Genomic DNA, 15,180 nt, shown 5'->3' on the forward strand with positions numbered 1-15,180 from the left:
CTGTCCTTTCATTATACAGTTCTCAACAATGTCTTTCATCTATCCTGCAGGTGGGCAAGGCGTAATATACCTCTCAGATCTACATATCAAGGGACCATCACAAATCGCACTACTTACCTCAGCTTCCCAAGCCACACAGGTCTCTTATCTTCTCCTATACCTTTTATGAACATTGTACCTGCTCCTCCCAGGAGCTGAAGATGGGTCCTACCAGCTGTGCCTGCCAATAGCGCTGATGCTCTGAAATCTTTCAGGACATTTTTTGGACTTGGCTCAGACACAAAGTAATTCATCTTACCAAAGAGTAGTGCTGCAATGCTTCAGGATTTATCCTGCCCTGCTGTTCACCGTCTAAATAGAAAACCTTATTACGCTTTATTCAGAGCATTAGGGAATGCATCAAGACAGAGAACTTTAGAACAGCGTGAATGGTTCGTTTTATCCGCCCAACGCCTATAGCCTTGCCTACTGGTGCTTGCACAAAAGCATCGGCGCGGCTGCCTCTTTGGGCTGCTAACTCTCCTCTTTAAACCTCAATGAGATAAAAGTTCACAAGACTTTTCAAACTTTACGACTTTGTAGAAGTGAACTTTGAAGATACCGAGGCCTCCTACTGTATGCGGGTTCTGGTTCAGATCTCTGCTTCAGATGTATTATTAAGAATTCCGAATGATCAAACCCAACAGGTCATTTTATTGTTTAAAAAAAACGTATTTCGTCCATGCTACAGTGACTGCCATATTCATGGAGACATTTAATCTGTCATGCTATAGAGACTTGTTCTAAATCCTTTAATTTCATTAGCTGCGCTTGGCTCGTTCCACAGAGGATAAAGCAGATTAGGTAATAGCAGTTTGGATGTTCTGACTCTGCTGTATTTTTGCTGCTAAATGAAGCACGGTTTAGGTTGTGGTTTGCATAGAAAACACTTGGCTTGTGCGGTAATGGAGGGATAATGAGATTTAAAGTTGCATGCAGTGAATTAACAGTTTTCTAGTACAAACAAATACAAATTTGATGTTATTGTTGATCTTGTAATTGCAATTTGCTTTGTCCGGGTATGTACCAGTTCATAAATGATGTGTGTTTATGCTGCTAGGAATTCTGATACAGCACTGGAGCATTAGTTATCCCAAAATGGCTTATCCTGAACTTTAATCTACTTTACAATTTCAATAGAACAATGGTTCCAGAGATAACTATACTGGATTACCTGGATTACCTGGGACATCAGGGTTTCCGCTCTCGTGACGGGACAGGATCATCTCACTTGGCTTAATCCTATTCGCTATTCAATTTGATTTGAAAAAAGAAAAAAAAACTCTATAATACTACATGTGTAATATTTCTTCTTGTGTACAAATGAAGGTGCAGAAAATTAATCCTGTCATCAGCCAATCAGAGAATAGCTTCTATTATTGGAGATAAGATCCAATAAACTAAGCTTCTCAGAGCTTGTTTAATTGGAGAAAAGTGCCGTTCCCATGTAAGACTATAGTGGTATTCAGCGGTACATGGTTTTAACTTTTATTACTTAAATGTGAAATATTCACAAATTGAGAAAATAGATTAATAAACAGGTATCCGAAGGCACGTGTCTGGGTATAGTGGTGTTGGCCTTACATTACGCCCCCATTTCCGTCACTCTGGTTGTGATACCAAGGGGCCTATGTATAAATATCTGCATAACTGTCGCAATTATTGAGTACCCATTTTGAGTTGAGTATGTTCATTTTTACTGAAAATAGTCCTGCTATGTACTAAGTGAAACCCGCAGGGAGCTAGGTACATCCACGCCATTTTGAAGGAGTCTCTCACAATTGTGAAAGACTCCTACAGGGGAAGCTGACACCGGGTATGCGCACAGTACGTGTTCCCGCGGCAGGATGGAGGCTGCGGGAGAAGGATGAGAAGAGCTCTCTCCTGCAAGTAAAACCTCCTTAGGCTGAAAGCGGTTTACACCATCTAAAGATGGTGTAAACTTAACTAACAGGGCCAAACTCCAAAAAGCGTTTAGGGCCCAGATCGTATTCCCCATTGATAACAATCCGGACTGCAATCTGCAGAGCTAATTCGCATTTCTGTGAAATCTCCTGCATTAGGCTATTAGTACATAGCAACAAACCATTAAACAATGCAAAAACTGCAGTTTCTACAAAATTCTGGGAAAAAAGCTTGATACATAGGTCCCCACATGAGATGGTTAAGGGAGATTCAGTGATGAACCGAATAAGTAAATAGATATATTTTTTTTGTCTAAAATTAGTATCTGTAATTATATTACGTATTAAATCTCATTGGTTGTTGTTTACTACAGAGATTTAATCTGATTGCTTATTGCCATTATGGTTAAGGAAGGATCTGTCTCTTCCTGCGAGAATAATTTAGCAGCTGGCTCGCTGAAGGCTTTGCTTTACCATTAGGAATCCATACAGCTAGATTTTTTAATAGATTGAACTTGTCAAGCTTGGGTCTCTTAAGATATATTCCCACTTTTTTGTATAATTGCCTTATTTCCCATAGACGAGAGGCAAACCTCGGGAAGTTGCAGAAGCATATTATAACATTTTGCCTGACCTTTGCCAAGTATTGACAATTGAAGTCACTCTACCCTGCCCTTGCCTGGATTTGACTACTGACGTTTTGCTGCCTGCTGGCCCTGACCTTCACCGGCTTAACCAAAATCATATTTTCTTTATTTTGTTTTACAATTAATGAAAATCCAGCAATTAAAGGTGTATTTATTTCCTGCCTCAGACCTGTCTGGGCCCCTACAGACCCACGTCTTCAGCTACACAGACCATTATAAAAACAGATTGTCTATTTAATTACGTTTTCTGTTATGGATCTAAAAGGTATCTTTTGGATGAAATGTGAGTTTCAGGACAGTATTTTTCACTTATGTAAATTGTAATTTGGAGTACACACAATTATTTTGTTTTATTTTTATCTTTGAGAACTGGTCCTTGTGAGAAAAGGTGCACATTTAACTAGAGGCACGTTCTACTGGGTAGAAGTTTACTAAAAATAACACATCTGTTTCCTCACCTAGAAGAGGTGCGCAATTTCACAAGGTTACCATATTACGGTCTGTTCTATTTTTCTATTTTGCAGTCCCCATAGCAGGATATGGGAATGTGATACTGTACAAAATGAAAGAGACCACAGGAGTAATCAGTGATTTCTCTGCGGTATTCCTTTGGACAAAGTGCCCGAAGCAGCGATAACCTCTCTTTCAGACATAAAATGCCTCTATTTCTCACTGCTGGAGAAATAGATCCCCTATTGTGTGAATATGTCTTAGTAAAAAATGTAATCAGATCACTTCATAGATAATTACAGTTGTAACCTGGCTTTCAATAGTTTGGGGTCTATATATGAAAACGTGTTCTAACTGAACATCTGTATGGTCGCTTATCGCAGCAATACAGATTTTAGCTATACCATCAATCCGGGGCTTTCAAAAGGAGCCTCTGCACAAATCTTGCTGATAGGCCAGTGTGTTCTCCTCCTCACTAGCAGTGTAATGCAGTCAGTGAGGTGTTCCTGCATCATGCACATAGGCGGCCACCGGTTGCTTCTGTGGGTTGAGCCGCACGTGCATCAACAAAGTAGTGCCAAGCGTGCGCCTGTGTCATAAGTAAAGGGCCGGCTGGCTTGTCCGTTAAAGGGTGCTGTAACCCCCAAAGGGCACTCCAAACAAAATAAAAAAATATTTTCTGTGTTTGTGACTTGTGTGCACTGTGGCTGCACGTGCATCAACAAAGGAGCAGCGCCAAGCGTGCGCCTGTGTCCCATAAGTAAAGAGCCGGCTGGCTCATTTCTTAAAGGGTGGTGTAACCCACAAAGTGCACTACTCTCCAGCAAAAATAAAAAAATATTTTCTGTGTTTGTGTGCGCCTTAGCCACATGTATATATCAATATAACATAAATGGAGGACCAAACTTTCTCCGATAAAAATAAAATAGGGAAAGATCAAGAACCACTTCCTCCTAGTGCTGTTGCTGCTGCTGGGAGTTGTTCATCATCCCAGAGAGGAAGTAGGAACACCACTACTTTTACTAAACAATTGACCCTCCAACAGTCCCTAGCGAGGAGGATGAAGTACGACAGCAGTCATCCTGAAGCAAAACGTATAACTGAGGCCTTGACTGCTATGTTGGTGTTAGACGTGCGTCCGGTATCCGCCATTAGTGCAGTGGGATTTAGACAATTGATGGAGGTAATGTGTCCCCGGTTCCAAATCCCGTCTAGATTCCACCTGCATCCTCAAAGCAGCAGCGACAAGCGTGTGTCTGTCTGTTAAAGGGTGATGTAACCCTCAAAGTGCGCTCCATAAACAATAAAAAAAATTTTTTTTTTTCTTTGTGAAATGTGTGGGCTGTAGCCACACTTGCATCCTTAAAGCAGCAGCGACAGGCGTGCGTCTGTCTGTTAAAGGGTGGTGTAACCCTCAAAGTGCGCTCCACAAACAATAAAAAAATTATTATTTTTTTTTCTGTCTTTGTGAAATGTGTGGGCTGTAGCCGCACCTGCATCCTTAAAGCAGCAGCGACAAGCGTGCGTCTGTCTGTTAAAGGGTGGTGACACCTTCAAAGTGTGCTCCACAAACAATAAAAAATTTATTATTTTTTTTCTGTCTTTGTGAATTGTGTGGGCTGTAGCCGCACTTGCATCCTCAAAGCAGCAGCGACAAGCGTGCGTCTGTCTGTTAAAGGGTGGTGTAACCCTCAAAATGCTCCAAAAAAAAATAAAATATTTTTTTTATGTGTTTGTGACTTGTGTGCGATGTAGTCGTATGTGCATCAACACAGTAGCAGCGCCAAGCGTGCGCCTGTGTCATAAGTCAAGGGCCGGTTTGGACATCTGGTCTGGACTGAAGGACGTGCCAACAATTTCTGACAAGTCTACTGTCACTGCATATGATACTGTCCTCAAAGCAGCAGCGACAAGCGTGCGTCTGTCTGTTAAAGGGTGGTGTAACCCTCAAAGTGCGCTCCACAAACAATAAAAAAATTATTATTTTTTTTTCTGTCTTTGTGAAATGTGTGGGCTGTAGCCGCACCTGCATCCTTAAAGCAGCAGCGACAAGCGTGCGTCTGTCTGTTAAAGGGTGGTGTAACCCTCAAAGTGCGCTCCACAAACAATAAAAAAATTCTTCTTTTTTTTCCTGTCTTTGTGAATTGTGTGGGCTGTAGCCGCACATGCATCCTCAAAGCAGCAGCGACAAGCATGCGTCTGTCTGTTATAGGATTACATCGGTGACAGCATCCAAGTAGGCATGTGAGACAGTCCGTACATGTACTGGGAGGAAAAAGAGGCAATTTGGAGGTCCCTGTACAAACTGGCTCTATTTTACCTGAGTTGCCCCCCCCTCCAGTGTGCACTCCGAAAGAGTGTTTAGTGCAGCCGGGAACCTTGTCAGCAAAAGGTGTAGGAGGTTGCTTCCACAAAATGTGGAGAAAATGATGTTCATAAAAATGAATTATCAACTTTTCCAGGGAGACCAGCCTCCAGAACGTACAGAGGGACCTGTGGTGGTGGATTCCAGAGGGGACTAATTAATACTCTGTGAGGATGAGGATGTACACAACACTGAAGAGGGTGAGGAATCGGTGAATGAGGAGGATGAGGACGACATCTTGCCTCCGTAGAGCCAGTTTGTGCAGGGCCAGATTAATTGCCAGCTTGTTTTGTGGGGGCCCAAACGAACCAATCATTTCAGCCACAGTCGTGTGGCAGACCCTGGCGCTGAAATGATTGGTTTGTTAAAGTGTGCATGTCCTGTTTATACAACATAAGGGTGGGTGGGAGGGCCCAAGGACAATTCCATCTTGCACCTATTTTTTTTCTTTGCATTATGTACTGTTTGGGGCCTAGTTTTTCAAACTGCCATCCTGTCTGCCACTGCAGTGTCACTCCTAGATGGGCCACGTGTTTGTGCCGCCCACTCGTGTCGCTTAGCATAGTCATCCAGCTACCTCGGTGCAACCTTTTGAACATAAAAACACTATTGTGAGGTGTGAGGTGTTCAGAATAAACTGGAAATGAGTGGAAATTAAGGTTTTTGAGGTTAATAATAGCATAGGAGCAGAAAAATCAACACATTCTGTGATTTTAGCTGTTTTTATGCTTTTTTTAAAAAAAAATACAGATCCAAAACACAAAACCAAGAACCCAAAACACGGAAGGGTGGTTTTGGCAAAACCAATCCAGATCCAAAACACGAAGAAAGATCCAGATCCAAAACCAAAACACAAAAAGTGGCCGGTGCACACCCCTAATATATATATAAATATATGTATATATAGATATAGATATATATAGTGTATATACTGTATATCCACCTGTACTCCGAGCTGGAAGCTCTATCAGGCTGCACACCCCTATAGGCATGCAGTGACGTGGGAGGGGCTGTGATTATGCTACTAGTGGTCCTGCATCCCATTGTAAAATGCTGCGAATATCTGCATTTGGCAAGAGAGTGAAGCTATAATGTTAGGATTCACAGCAACACTCCCAATGCAGTTCCCTCCCTGGTACCAGCTACACCAGGATCTTCCGGAAGAGATTCCTACAAAGTAGGCAACTATGCAAAGCTAGTGGCTGATATACTGTGTGACGACCCAAGTGCCCCATCCAGCTCGTTACTAACCCTGCAGCTTTGCTCTTCTCTGCTTTCCAGTGTATAAGGGCAGGAAGGACAGCTAAGCAGGAGAGGGCCCAGCTGATGCAGTACACTCTGTGCCAGTGGAACTTGGTCCATTACAATGCAAATGGAGTGTGTGGGCATCACATACTGCTATGAACAGAACTATTAAAGAGGGACGGAACGAGGTTAAAGTGGGCTGGGACGGGGATGAACTATATTCCCTACCACATGCTCACACACATACACACTAGGGTAAATTTTTATAGGGAGTCAATTAACCTACCTGTATATTTTTGGAGTGTGGGAGGAAACCGGTGTACCCGGAGGAAACCCACGCAAGCACAGGGAGAATATACAAACTCCACACAGTTAGGGCCGTGGTGAGAATTGAACTCATGACCTCATTGTGTTACCTCATTGTGGGAAAATCAGAGGTTTTAAAATGGCAAACTGAGGGCTTTTCAATAGAGTTCTGAGTGGAGTTCCTAGCCTGAGTGGCAGGACATATGCAGAGCTGAGCACAGGAGTTGGGAGATCATGCCAGCCTGCCATCCATGGACCTTGCTCTATGGAGAAGGTCCAGCAAAGGATTAGCAGCCAACTCTTATATGCTCCTTCAGGAGCTGTTCCAGGTGCATGGCTGGTGGCTGACTGGAGTCAGGTGACTGGTCGTTGTGCCCTGCTCCTTACGAGTAGAGGACTATCAGGCCAAGTGGCCGGGATCAGCAAATCACGGATGGAGAAGCCATTTACCTGAGTAGTGTGGAGTCACACAGAAGCCTCTCTCAGGCGTAGCTGTCCCCAGCCCATGCGGGTAAGCATGATGGAGCAACTGTTTCCATTTCTAAATACTGAAGGGCCCTCTGCTTTAGGGACATGGTAGGATCCTCGAAGCTTTGGCTAATACTACTGGCAATTCCATATATATATATATATATATATATATATATATAGTGTATATAGTTTGTAGTTGCTGTTTTGACATGATTATAATGTGTGCTGTGTAAAATAATGGTAAACTTTTACCTTTGCTATTGTGTCATTCCTGTGCGATCCGAGGAACTCATAAAGGGACTGGGGTATAGTGCAAGGTGGTGAATGGCGATAGGCGTAAATAATGCAACATAAACCCTGTATCCTCACATACTGTCATTTCTAATAAATAATTATAGGAGTCAGGTAATTTCCCAAGAGCCATTGTCAGTAGAATAAGAAAATGTAAAGCAGCGATGCTTCTGAGTAATGCTACTAAACGCTTCTAGTAAAATGGAATATTAGCTCCCACTACAGTAGCGCAGAGTAACTGACCAGCTAATAGTCCCTCTTTCTGCTAACTGCAAGATCTACACAGAAGCATCCAATGCAGTACAGGAACTAGTTACAACCAATGTCATTAGAGTACATAGGATTGCAGCACAGTGAATCCAAACGGGAGCACTTTAAATAATTAGTCAAGAGGCCTGCAGTCACCCTGGGACAACATAATGGCCTAATATGATATGTTATCAGCCTGGATGATCATTTCTCCATATACGACTTGTCGCCAGTATTGTAGCTTCTGTCGTTCTGTAGCCAGAAGATTAAAGAAATTACAGCTACAGTATAACAGACTGGATCATTAGACCAGCCATTAGGTGACTTACCCTATTATCTGCACTAGGGGCCATAGTATCCGTCATCCAAGATCCAAACCTGGACCCCGAGGCACGTATTGTGATTGGGTTACTGACGCCTGTGAGTTTTCCGCAACCTGAAATGAAAAGAGAAGAAAAAAAAAGTGGTTTAAACACAATATTAATGGTAGGTGCCTTTTTTCATAAAAAAATAAAAAAAAACACTGTCCACACTTTACAATTCTAAAACACATTACAGCCTCTGCCATAGAGGCACACTTGCCCCCCTACCTTATCCTAGCTGCTTCAGTGGAGTACAGCTAGGGGCAAACAGCCAGTCCTAGCGGTTTAGGAAGCAAGAGTGGGATTGGGAAGGTGACCTCATTAACGGTAAGTATAAAGGTGCACAATGCTTTTAATGATTGAGTTAATTACAGGTATGTGCAGTCAGGGGTGGCAGAACCTCCCTTGTCACACTCCTGAGATTTGACATAAAATGATTAGAATAATACAAAGAAGATATTTATAACATATAAACATCTTCTTTGTTTACTGTAATAATTTTAATAATTAACACTCACCAGCTTTATGGAGCTCCCTGGGGCTGAGAGATGAGACAGAACCAGCTCAAACTCGCATCTGTATAGTCAGACACTGCTTGCAGAGCTGGGGCGGGGTCACACCACAGGCAGTAAACTGCACAGAAATAGAGCTAATAGAGGCATGCCCCTGAGTATGGAGGGTATACCTTGAGCACTGATGGACACCTTGGATGTGACCAGGATATGCACCACATTGTTTAGAGATCGAAACTCAGTCAGCAGCAGCAAGAGAAGACACAGTGACGCAGGTAGGAGAATCGATGAACACTGAAGCTTAGTGTAATGAGGGGAGAGTTACAGTGAGTAGAGGGTGAGACAGGCTCCCAGCACTCAGACCCATTTCCATGTGTGCCTCCCCAGCCATTGACCTCACTGCACGACACTGGTTAATTATAATAATTATAGTTTGAATAACAGTGGAACATAGGTTTTACTTAGAATCAGTAATGTGTTTTAGATTTCTGTGGATAAAAACCCTGTATGTTAGACCAGCTTGCAATTTTTTAATTTTTATCAGTTGTATGAAAGTTGCAAGTGGCAAAAAAGATAACGGATAGAGGGCACTGGTAGCCCGGTGGCATATAGGGCGCCATTTATCAATGAAGCATAACCCCTTTAGCGCTCGCTAAAGGGGTTATGCTTCCTTTCTGCATTTAACAAACAGCGGTAATCTAAGATTACTGTCAGGACTTTGACTATTTAAGTGCATAAAGATAAACTACACTTGCTGAAGTTCCATTGTGGTCGTTGGAGGATCTATCCTGGTTCCTGGCGTTCATCTCATGCAGTGTGCAGAGAGTTAAAGTGACTATCTGTTTTCTCAGGTTGTTGGATTCCTTGATTGCTTATTATTCCAAACCTGTTTCTATTTGGGTCACATGTTCTGAACTTCCTATGGATCACAGACCTCTAGTATAAAGCCTGTTACTAACTATGCCTCATTATCTGTGCAAAGTTACTTTCAGGTCTTCCTTGGACTCCTGCCAGATCCCCGCTGTGCCTGGTGTATGCTGTGGACCTTGCTACATTCCTGCTAGTGTTCTGATACAACTTCTGATACAGGTTATCAGCTGGACTACAGAGCTCAGCATTGCCATTGTCTTTCCGTTGTTATCCTGCTCTATTACTACTATTCCATTCTACGCTACACTATTTGGTTTACTTGTTATTATTGACTCATACGGACACTGGGGTTACTTCTTCTACAGTTGTCAACTGCACCATTACAGTCTATCCTTACCGGAACACCATTACGCCGCAGGGCTCAACCCTGCTCCGGACCTTCATCCTGCCGCGGTGCTCAACCCTGCCCCGGACCTTCATTACACCGCAGGGCTCAACCCTGCTCCGGACCTTCATTACACCACAGGGCTCAACCCTGCTCCGGACCTTCATTACACCGCAGGGCTCAACACTGCTCCAGACCTTCATTACGCCGCAGGGCTCAACACTGCTCTGGACCTTCATTACACCACAGGGCTCAACCCTGCTCCGGACCTTCATTACACCGCAGGGCTCAACACTGCTCCGGACCTTCATTATGCCGCAGGGCTCAACACTGCTCTGGACCTTCATTACACCGCAGGGCTCAACCCTGCTCCGGACTTTCATTACACCACAGGGCTCAACCCTGCTCCGGACCTTCATTACACCGCAGGGCTCAACACTGCTCCGGACCTTCATTACGCCGCAGGGCTCAACACTGCTCTGGACCTTCATTACATCGCAGAGCTCAACCCTCCTCCAGACCTTCGTCACATCGCAGGGCTCAACCCTGCTCCGGACCTTCATCCTGCCACAGGGTTCAACACTGCTCCGGATCTTCTTCCTGCTGCAGGGCTCAACCCTGTTCCAGATCTCCATCACATCTCAGGGCTCAACCCTGTTCCTGTCCCTCATCACATCTCAGGGCTCAACTCTGTTCTGTATCTTCCTTACGTCTCAGGGCTTAACCTCGTTCCGGATCTTGTTACATCTCAGGGCTCAGCCCTGTTCCAGACCTCCGTCACGCTACAGGGCTCAACCCAGTTATTGACCTCCATTCTGTCCTGATGCCCTAGCCTCATGTCGGACTCAGGGTTTCACCCCGCACCAGTTCAGTGTGTACTTCGAACTTTGATTCTCACAGGGGCACCTGTTAGTGCATGTCATGAACTTTGTGTTATTGAGAATTAATGTGGAACTTTGCCATACAGTTTTTGTTCTTGAATAAATTCTATTTACTTTTATTTCATGCTAGTGATATTTCATGAAAAGGTAATTCCTAAAACCACCTCAGTTCATACTACCTAGTAAGCCTGACTCTTCCCAGGAGTCTCAAGTGTCTGTAGCCGTGACAATTACAGCTGTTTGTCACAGCATCATTCATGCCATTTTTAGATGGCAAGAGCGATGCGATCCCCATTGATGGCAATGGAGATCTGGCACTGCCTTTCCGTCTTCAGCGAAGCCTTCCAGGCACTGCCAGGTCCCCGTGTCATGCGCAGACAGACCACCGCGCATGCTCGTTACACAAGACCCCCGTCACTGGCAGCAGCCCAACGGAGAACCTCGCAAACGTTGAGGACTTCACTTGACCTCGCCGGAGGGGTAAGTATTGGTAAATACCAGTGGATTTTTTGTTTGTATCACAGTGATACTAAACGAAAAATTCTTCTGGTGTTTACCTTCATTAATAAATGGGGCCCATAATCTCTTAGGTTGGGGGAAAGTCAGGTAGAGTCAGCTTGCTGGGAGAGGGACAGGCAGCTTGATCGGGGTTAGCCTATGGAGTGCAAAGGGATAGGATTTACTGAAGTTATAAATTGATGGTTGGTTAGGGAAGCTCTCTTCCTCTTTACAGTTTAGAAATCGGACCCATCCACCCTTGTTATCTTTGTTTTATTGCTTGTTCTTGTTTTCAGATGTAATGGTGTTAGTTTTGTACTAATGTCTTTACTTAAACAGAGCAGGCACAGCTTAGCAGGAAAGCATTGCTCTTCAGTGGCCACAAGAGGCGCAAGAGGTGATTATGGAGAACTTCTCCTTTGAAGGTAGGCATGCTTGTCACAATTCCTATGGGGGGACCAGGACATCTTCCTTACTGTATGGCTCAGTACTGTGCTAGTTAATGGAAAGGGAGTTCTCCACAACGCAGGATGCATTTGACTGTATACGGTCAATCCCACTGGGTCATATTGTGCTTGGCTGTGATCTTTTTACACCGATCACTGTACCTTATGTTTGAGTTTAAGTGGAGGTTTGCTAAAGGGAGGTCTTTTGGGAGGTTTTTTATGCCGCTAGGTAACTTCAAACAATTAAAAAAAAAAAAAAAAAACAACAACTATTATTGTCTTAGAGCTAAATATTAATAGATGTTTTGCTAAAATATTACTACACATAAGAAAATTGTATTCAGTGAAAAGCTTTCATTGATTCCACGGACTGCAGGGTAGTCTCCCCTTCATCACCAAAGCAATTTTTCTGTGTTGGATTAACCAATCATTTTTTAGTCTATTGAAGTGAATTTTATATAGTTTGCTTGTTTATTTTTCTGTAAAAAAATAGGACTTCTTAGTGACAGTAGAAAAAAAAAGAAAGCAGAATGTACTGTACTGTAGGTCAAAATAGGAAAAATACACTTTTTATAATGATTCATTTTAAATTTACTTGCAGATAATTAGTATAACTGCAACACCAGGAATGTAACCTTCAATGTAACCTTCTCCAGAACACAGAAGTAACAAATGTGTGTATTTTGTACAAGTTCTAAATTATAGAGCCAGTTCTGATCCTTTGTACGGATGCTGTTTTTCATACAGTGTTCTTAGAATTAAACTCATAAATAATGAATTGGATATCCATTATTAATAATTCCAATCTTTATATTCCGTTGTTGGCGCAAATTTTATATAATTTTATGTGATTTATTTGTCACTTAGGTTATATACTTTATGTTTATTATGGCACTTATGTGACTTTTTCTTTATATATATATGCTAGCTGATATACCTGGTTTCACCCGGGTTGACTTTAGATATTTTAATTTCCTTCATACCATTTTAACTTAACTTATGTGTTTAGTTTATTTTATGACTCTGGTGTAAAGTAGAGTGCTGGTATGAAGATTAAGTAAATTAAGTTGTTTTTTTTGGAAACATTTTTATTGGCCTTAAGAGCAAAAAAAACCCAGAAACATATTTGGAAAAACAAATGTCCTGACTGACTGATTCAACACCCAGTCCAAACCCCTGGACCTAGAAACATGTAATTCAGGGAGTATATCCCTTTCATGACGTAGACATCCACTAAATAGGGATTTTTTAAAATTTTGACTCCATAAGGGGGTGAGAGTGGTGTGATGCACACTTTTTGAGGTTCACTTGACAAGTACGCATCGCAATGGCCCCTAGAGAGGTCCTGCATAAAGCATAGCCTCCTCACGGGGTGATGTTCAGCACCAAACTCTCATAGAGCTCACCATTGTGGTAAACCTCAAAGACAAACTAGAATGGTTGCCCAGCCACCACCAGTTAGCATAAACCATCATAAGTAAAGGGTTGGGACACGTCAAGGAGTTACTCAGCGAAGCTAGTGTAGTTGTCCCACTTGCTGTCGTAGGGCATGATGGAGAACTCCTCCCAGTTGTCCATCACGTGCCTCACAATATGTTCACGCATCCCTATAGCCATTAGCTGACTTTCATACATGAGATAAGAAGGCTCCATCTCCTGTGATGGAGACAATGGTGTGAGGCACCATCTCCACTTTAACATTCAAAAACTCAATTGCCATTTTTCGAGAAAATGAAAAATACAAATACAAAGCAAGTGAAATATCCAAATGGTAAAAGAAAAATAGTGTTTAATCCTTTACAGTGGCGACTCCAGAGGTGGGACTGCAGCGCCAGTGCCGTAACTAGGGTTGTGTGACATGTGCCATGGCACAGGGCACCAGAAGGCAGGGGGCACTGTTTGGCCCTGTAAATGTTCTGTTTATAATCAGTTTCACTTGCAGTTTCCTCTTCTTTTATCCCTGGCATCTCCTGGCCACCACTATCTCCTCCCTGGCTGACTCCACCTCCATCTGATCACCTCCCCAAGCACCTTCAGTCACATTCTCTTTTATTTAACACACATTTCAAAATACTGTCATACTTGGGACTCGTACCTATCACCTCTCACATGGCAGTCACACACCTCACACATGGAAATATCTGCCCCAAAATTTCTGATAACAGCCCTGAGCACAGCCACCAATGCCTGACCTCGGTGTTACCAGCACACCTCGAGTACCCTTGTTGGTGAGTTCAGCTGCCGGCCCAGGGTACATACACTGACCTCCCCATCGCTAATATTTACTGCATATACACTACAACTAGTGCTCTTTCTATACATTCGATCGGTGATCAATCATTGGTCTCACACTGTATTTGACAGTGACACCTGCATAACAGTGAAACAACGGGATCGGTACCCCTTCATCATCATATGGGACAAATCAAATTTATCATGGCCCTTTACCATGAGGCCAAACCCCTTTTGGGGGTGCGCATCTTATGTCCCTATTTGGTAATTGGGGGGTGGGTTGCCAATTATTTATCTGGCACAGGGCACCAACAAGACTAGTTAAGGCTCTGTGCAGCGCAGTCCAATATTCAAATAGGGGAGTCACACCAACTGTCACCCCATCTGCTGCCAAATATCACTGGCAGTTGGTGTAGCTCCCCTATTTGAATATTGGACTGTGCTGCAGCCCCACCTCTAAGACTGCCACTCAACCCAGACAATGAGTTTTCAATCCCACAGTACTTGGGATATGTTGCTTCACCACCCAATCACCTTTGTCGAGAGGAAATATTTTACCACTCTTCACCCCCTTAAGGAGTCAAATATAAAAAAAGTCTGCGAAATTGGTGCTTTTATATATATATATATATATATATATATATACACAGTCTTGTGCATAAATATATTATATATATATATATATATATATATATATATATATATATAGAAAAAAAGGCTGGCGGCACTCAGCGTCTTAATAAAAGGTATAATTCTTTATTCCAACGGCGTTTCGGGCCAGTGCCCGTTATCCTTGATAACGGGCACTGGCCCGAAACGCCATTGGAACAAAGAATTATACCTTTTATTAAGACGCTGAGTGCCGCCAGCCTTTTTTTCTATGTATTGGAACAGCCTTGTTCCTAGGAAGGCACCAGCGCAAGTACCTAATATCTCTGAGTGAGTGCCGGGGCACTGTGGGACTTATATATATATATATTAGTAGTAAAGTTCTCCACGTGGCATTTTGTAGATAAGTGGAATGCTC

The 15,180-nt window shown here is 43.0% G+C and overlaps 1 protein-coding gene across 2 annotated transcripts in view; it reads right to left on the reverse strand.

Annotated features, from left to right (window-relative positions):
• The window catches only part of OLFM2 (olfactomedin 2), a 365,566-nt gene that overhangs the window by 25,029 nt on the left and 325,357 nt on the right, over window positions 1-15,180 (reverse strand). For both annotated transcript variants that reach the window (XM_088452501.1, XM_088452502.1), the window contains exon 5: window positions 8,297-8,403. In XM_088452501.1, coding sequence (XP_088308627.1) covers window positions 8,297-8,403 — 107 coding nt within the window. The remainder of the gene's footprint in view (window positions 1-8,296; window positions 8,404-15,180) is intronic.

This window comes from Taudactylus pleione, unplaced genomic scaffold (assembly GCF_031769625.1).
Source record: "Taudactylus pleione unplaced genomic scaffold, aTauple2 ptg000551l, whole genome shotgun sequence".
NCBI lineage: Eukaryota > Metazoa > Chordata > Amphibia > Anura > Myobatrachidae > Taudactylus > Taudactylus pleione.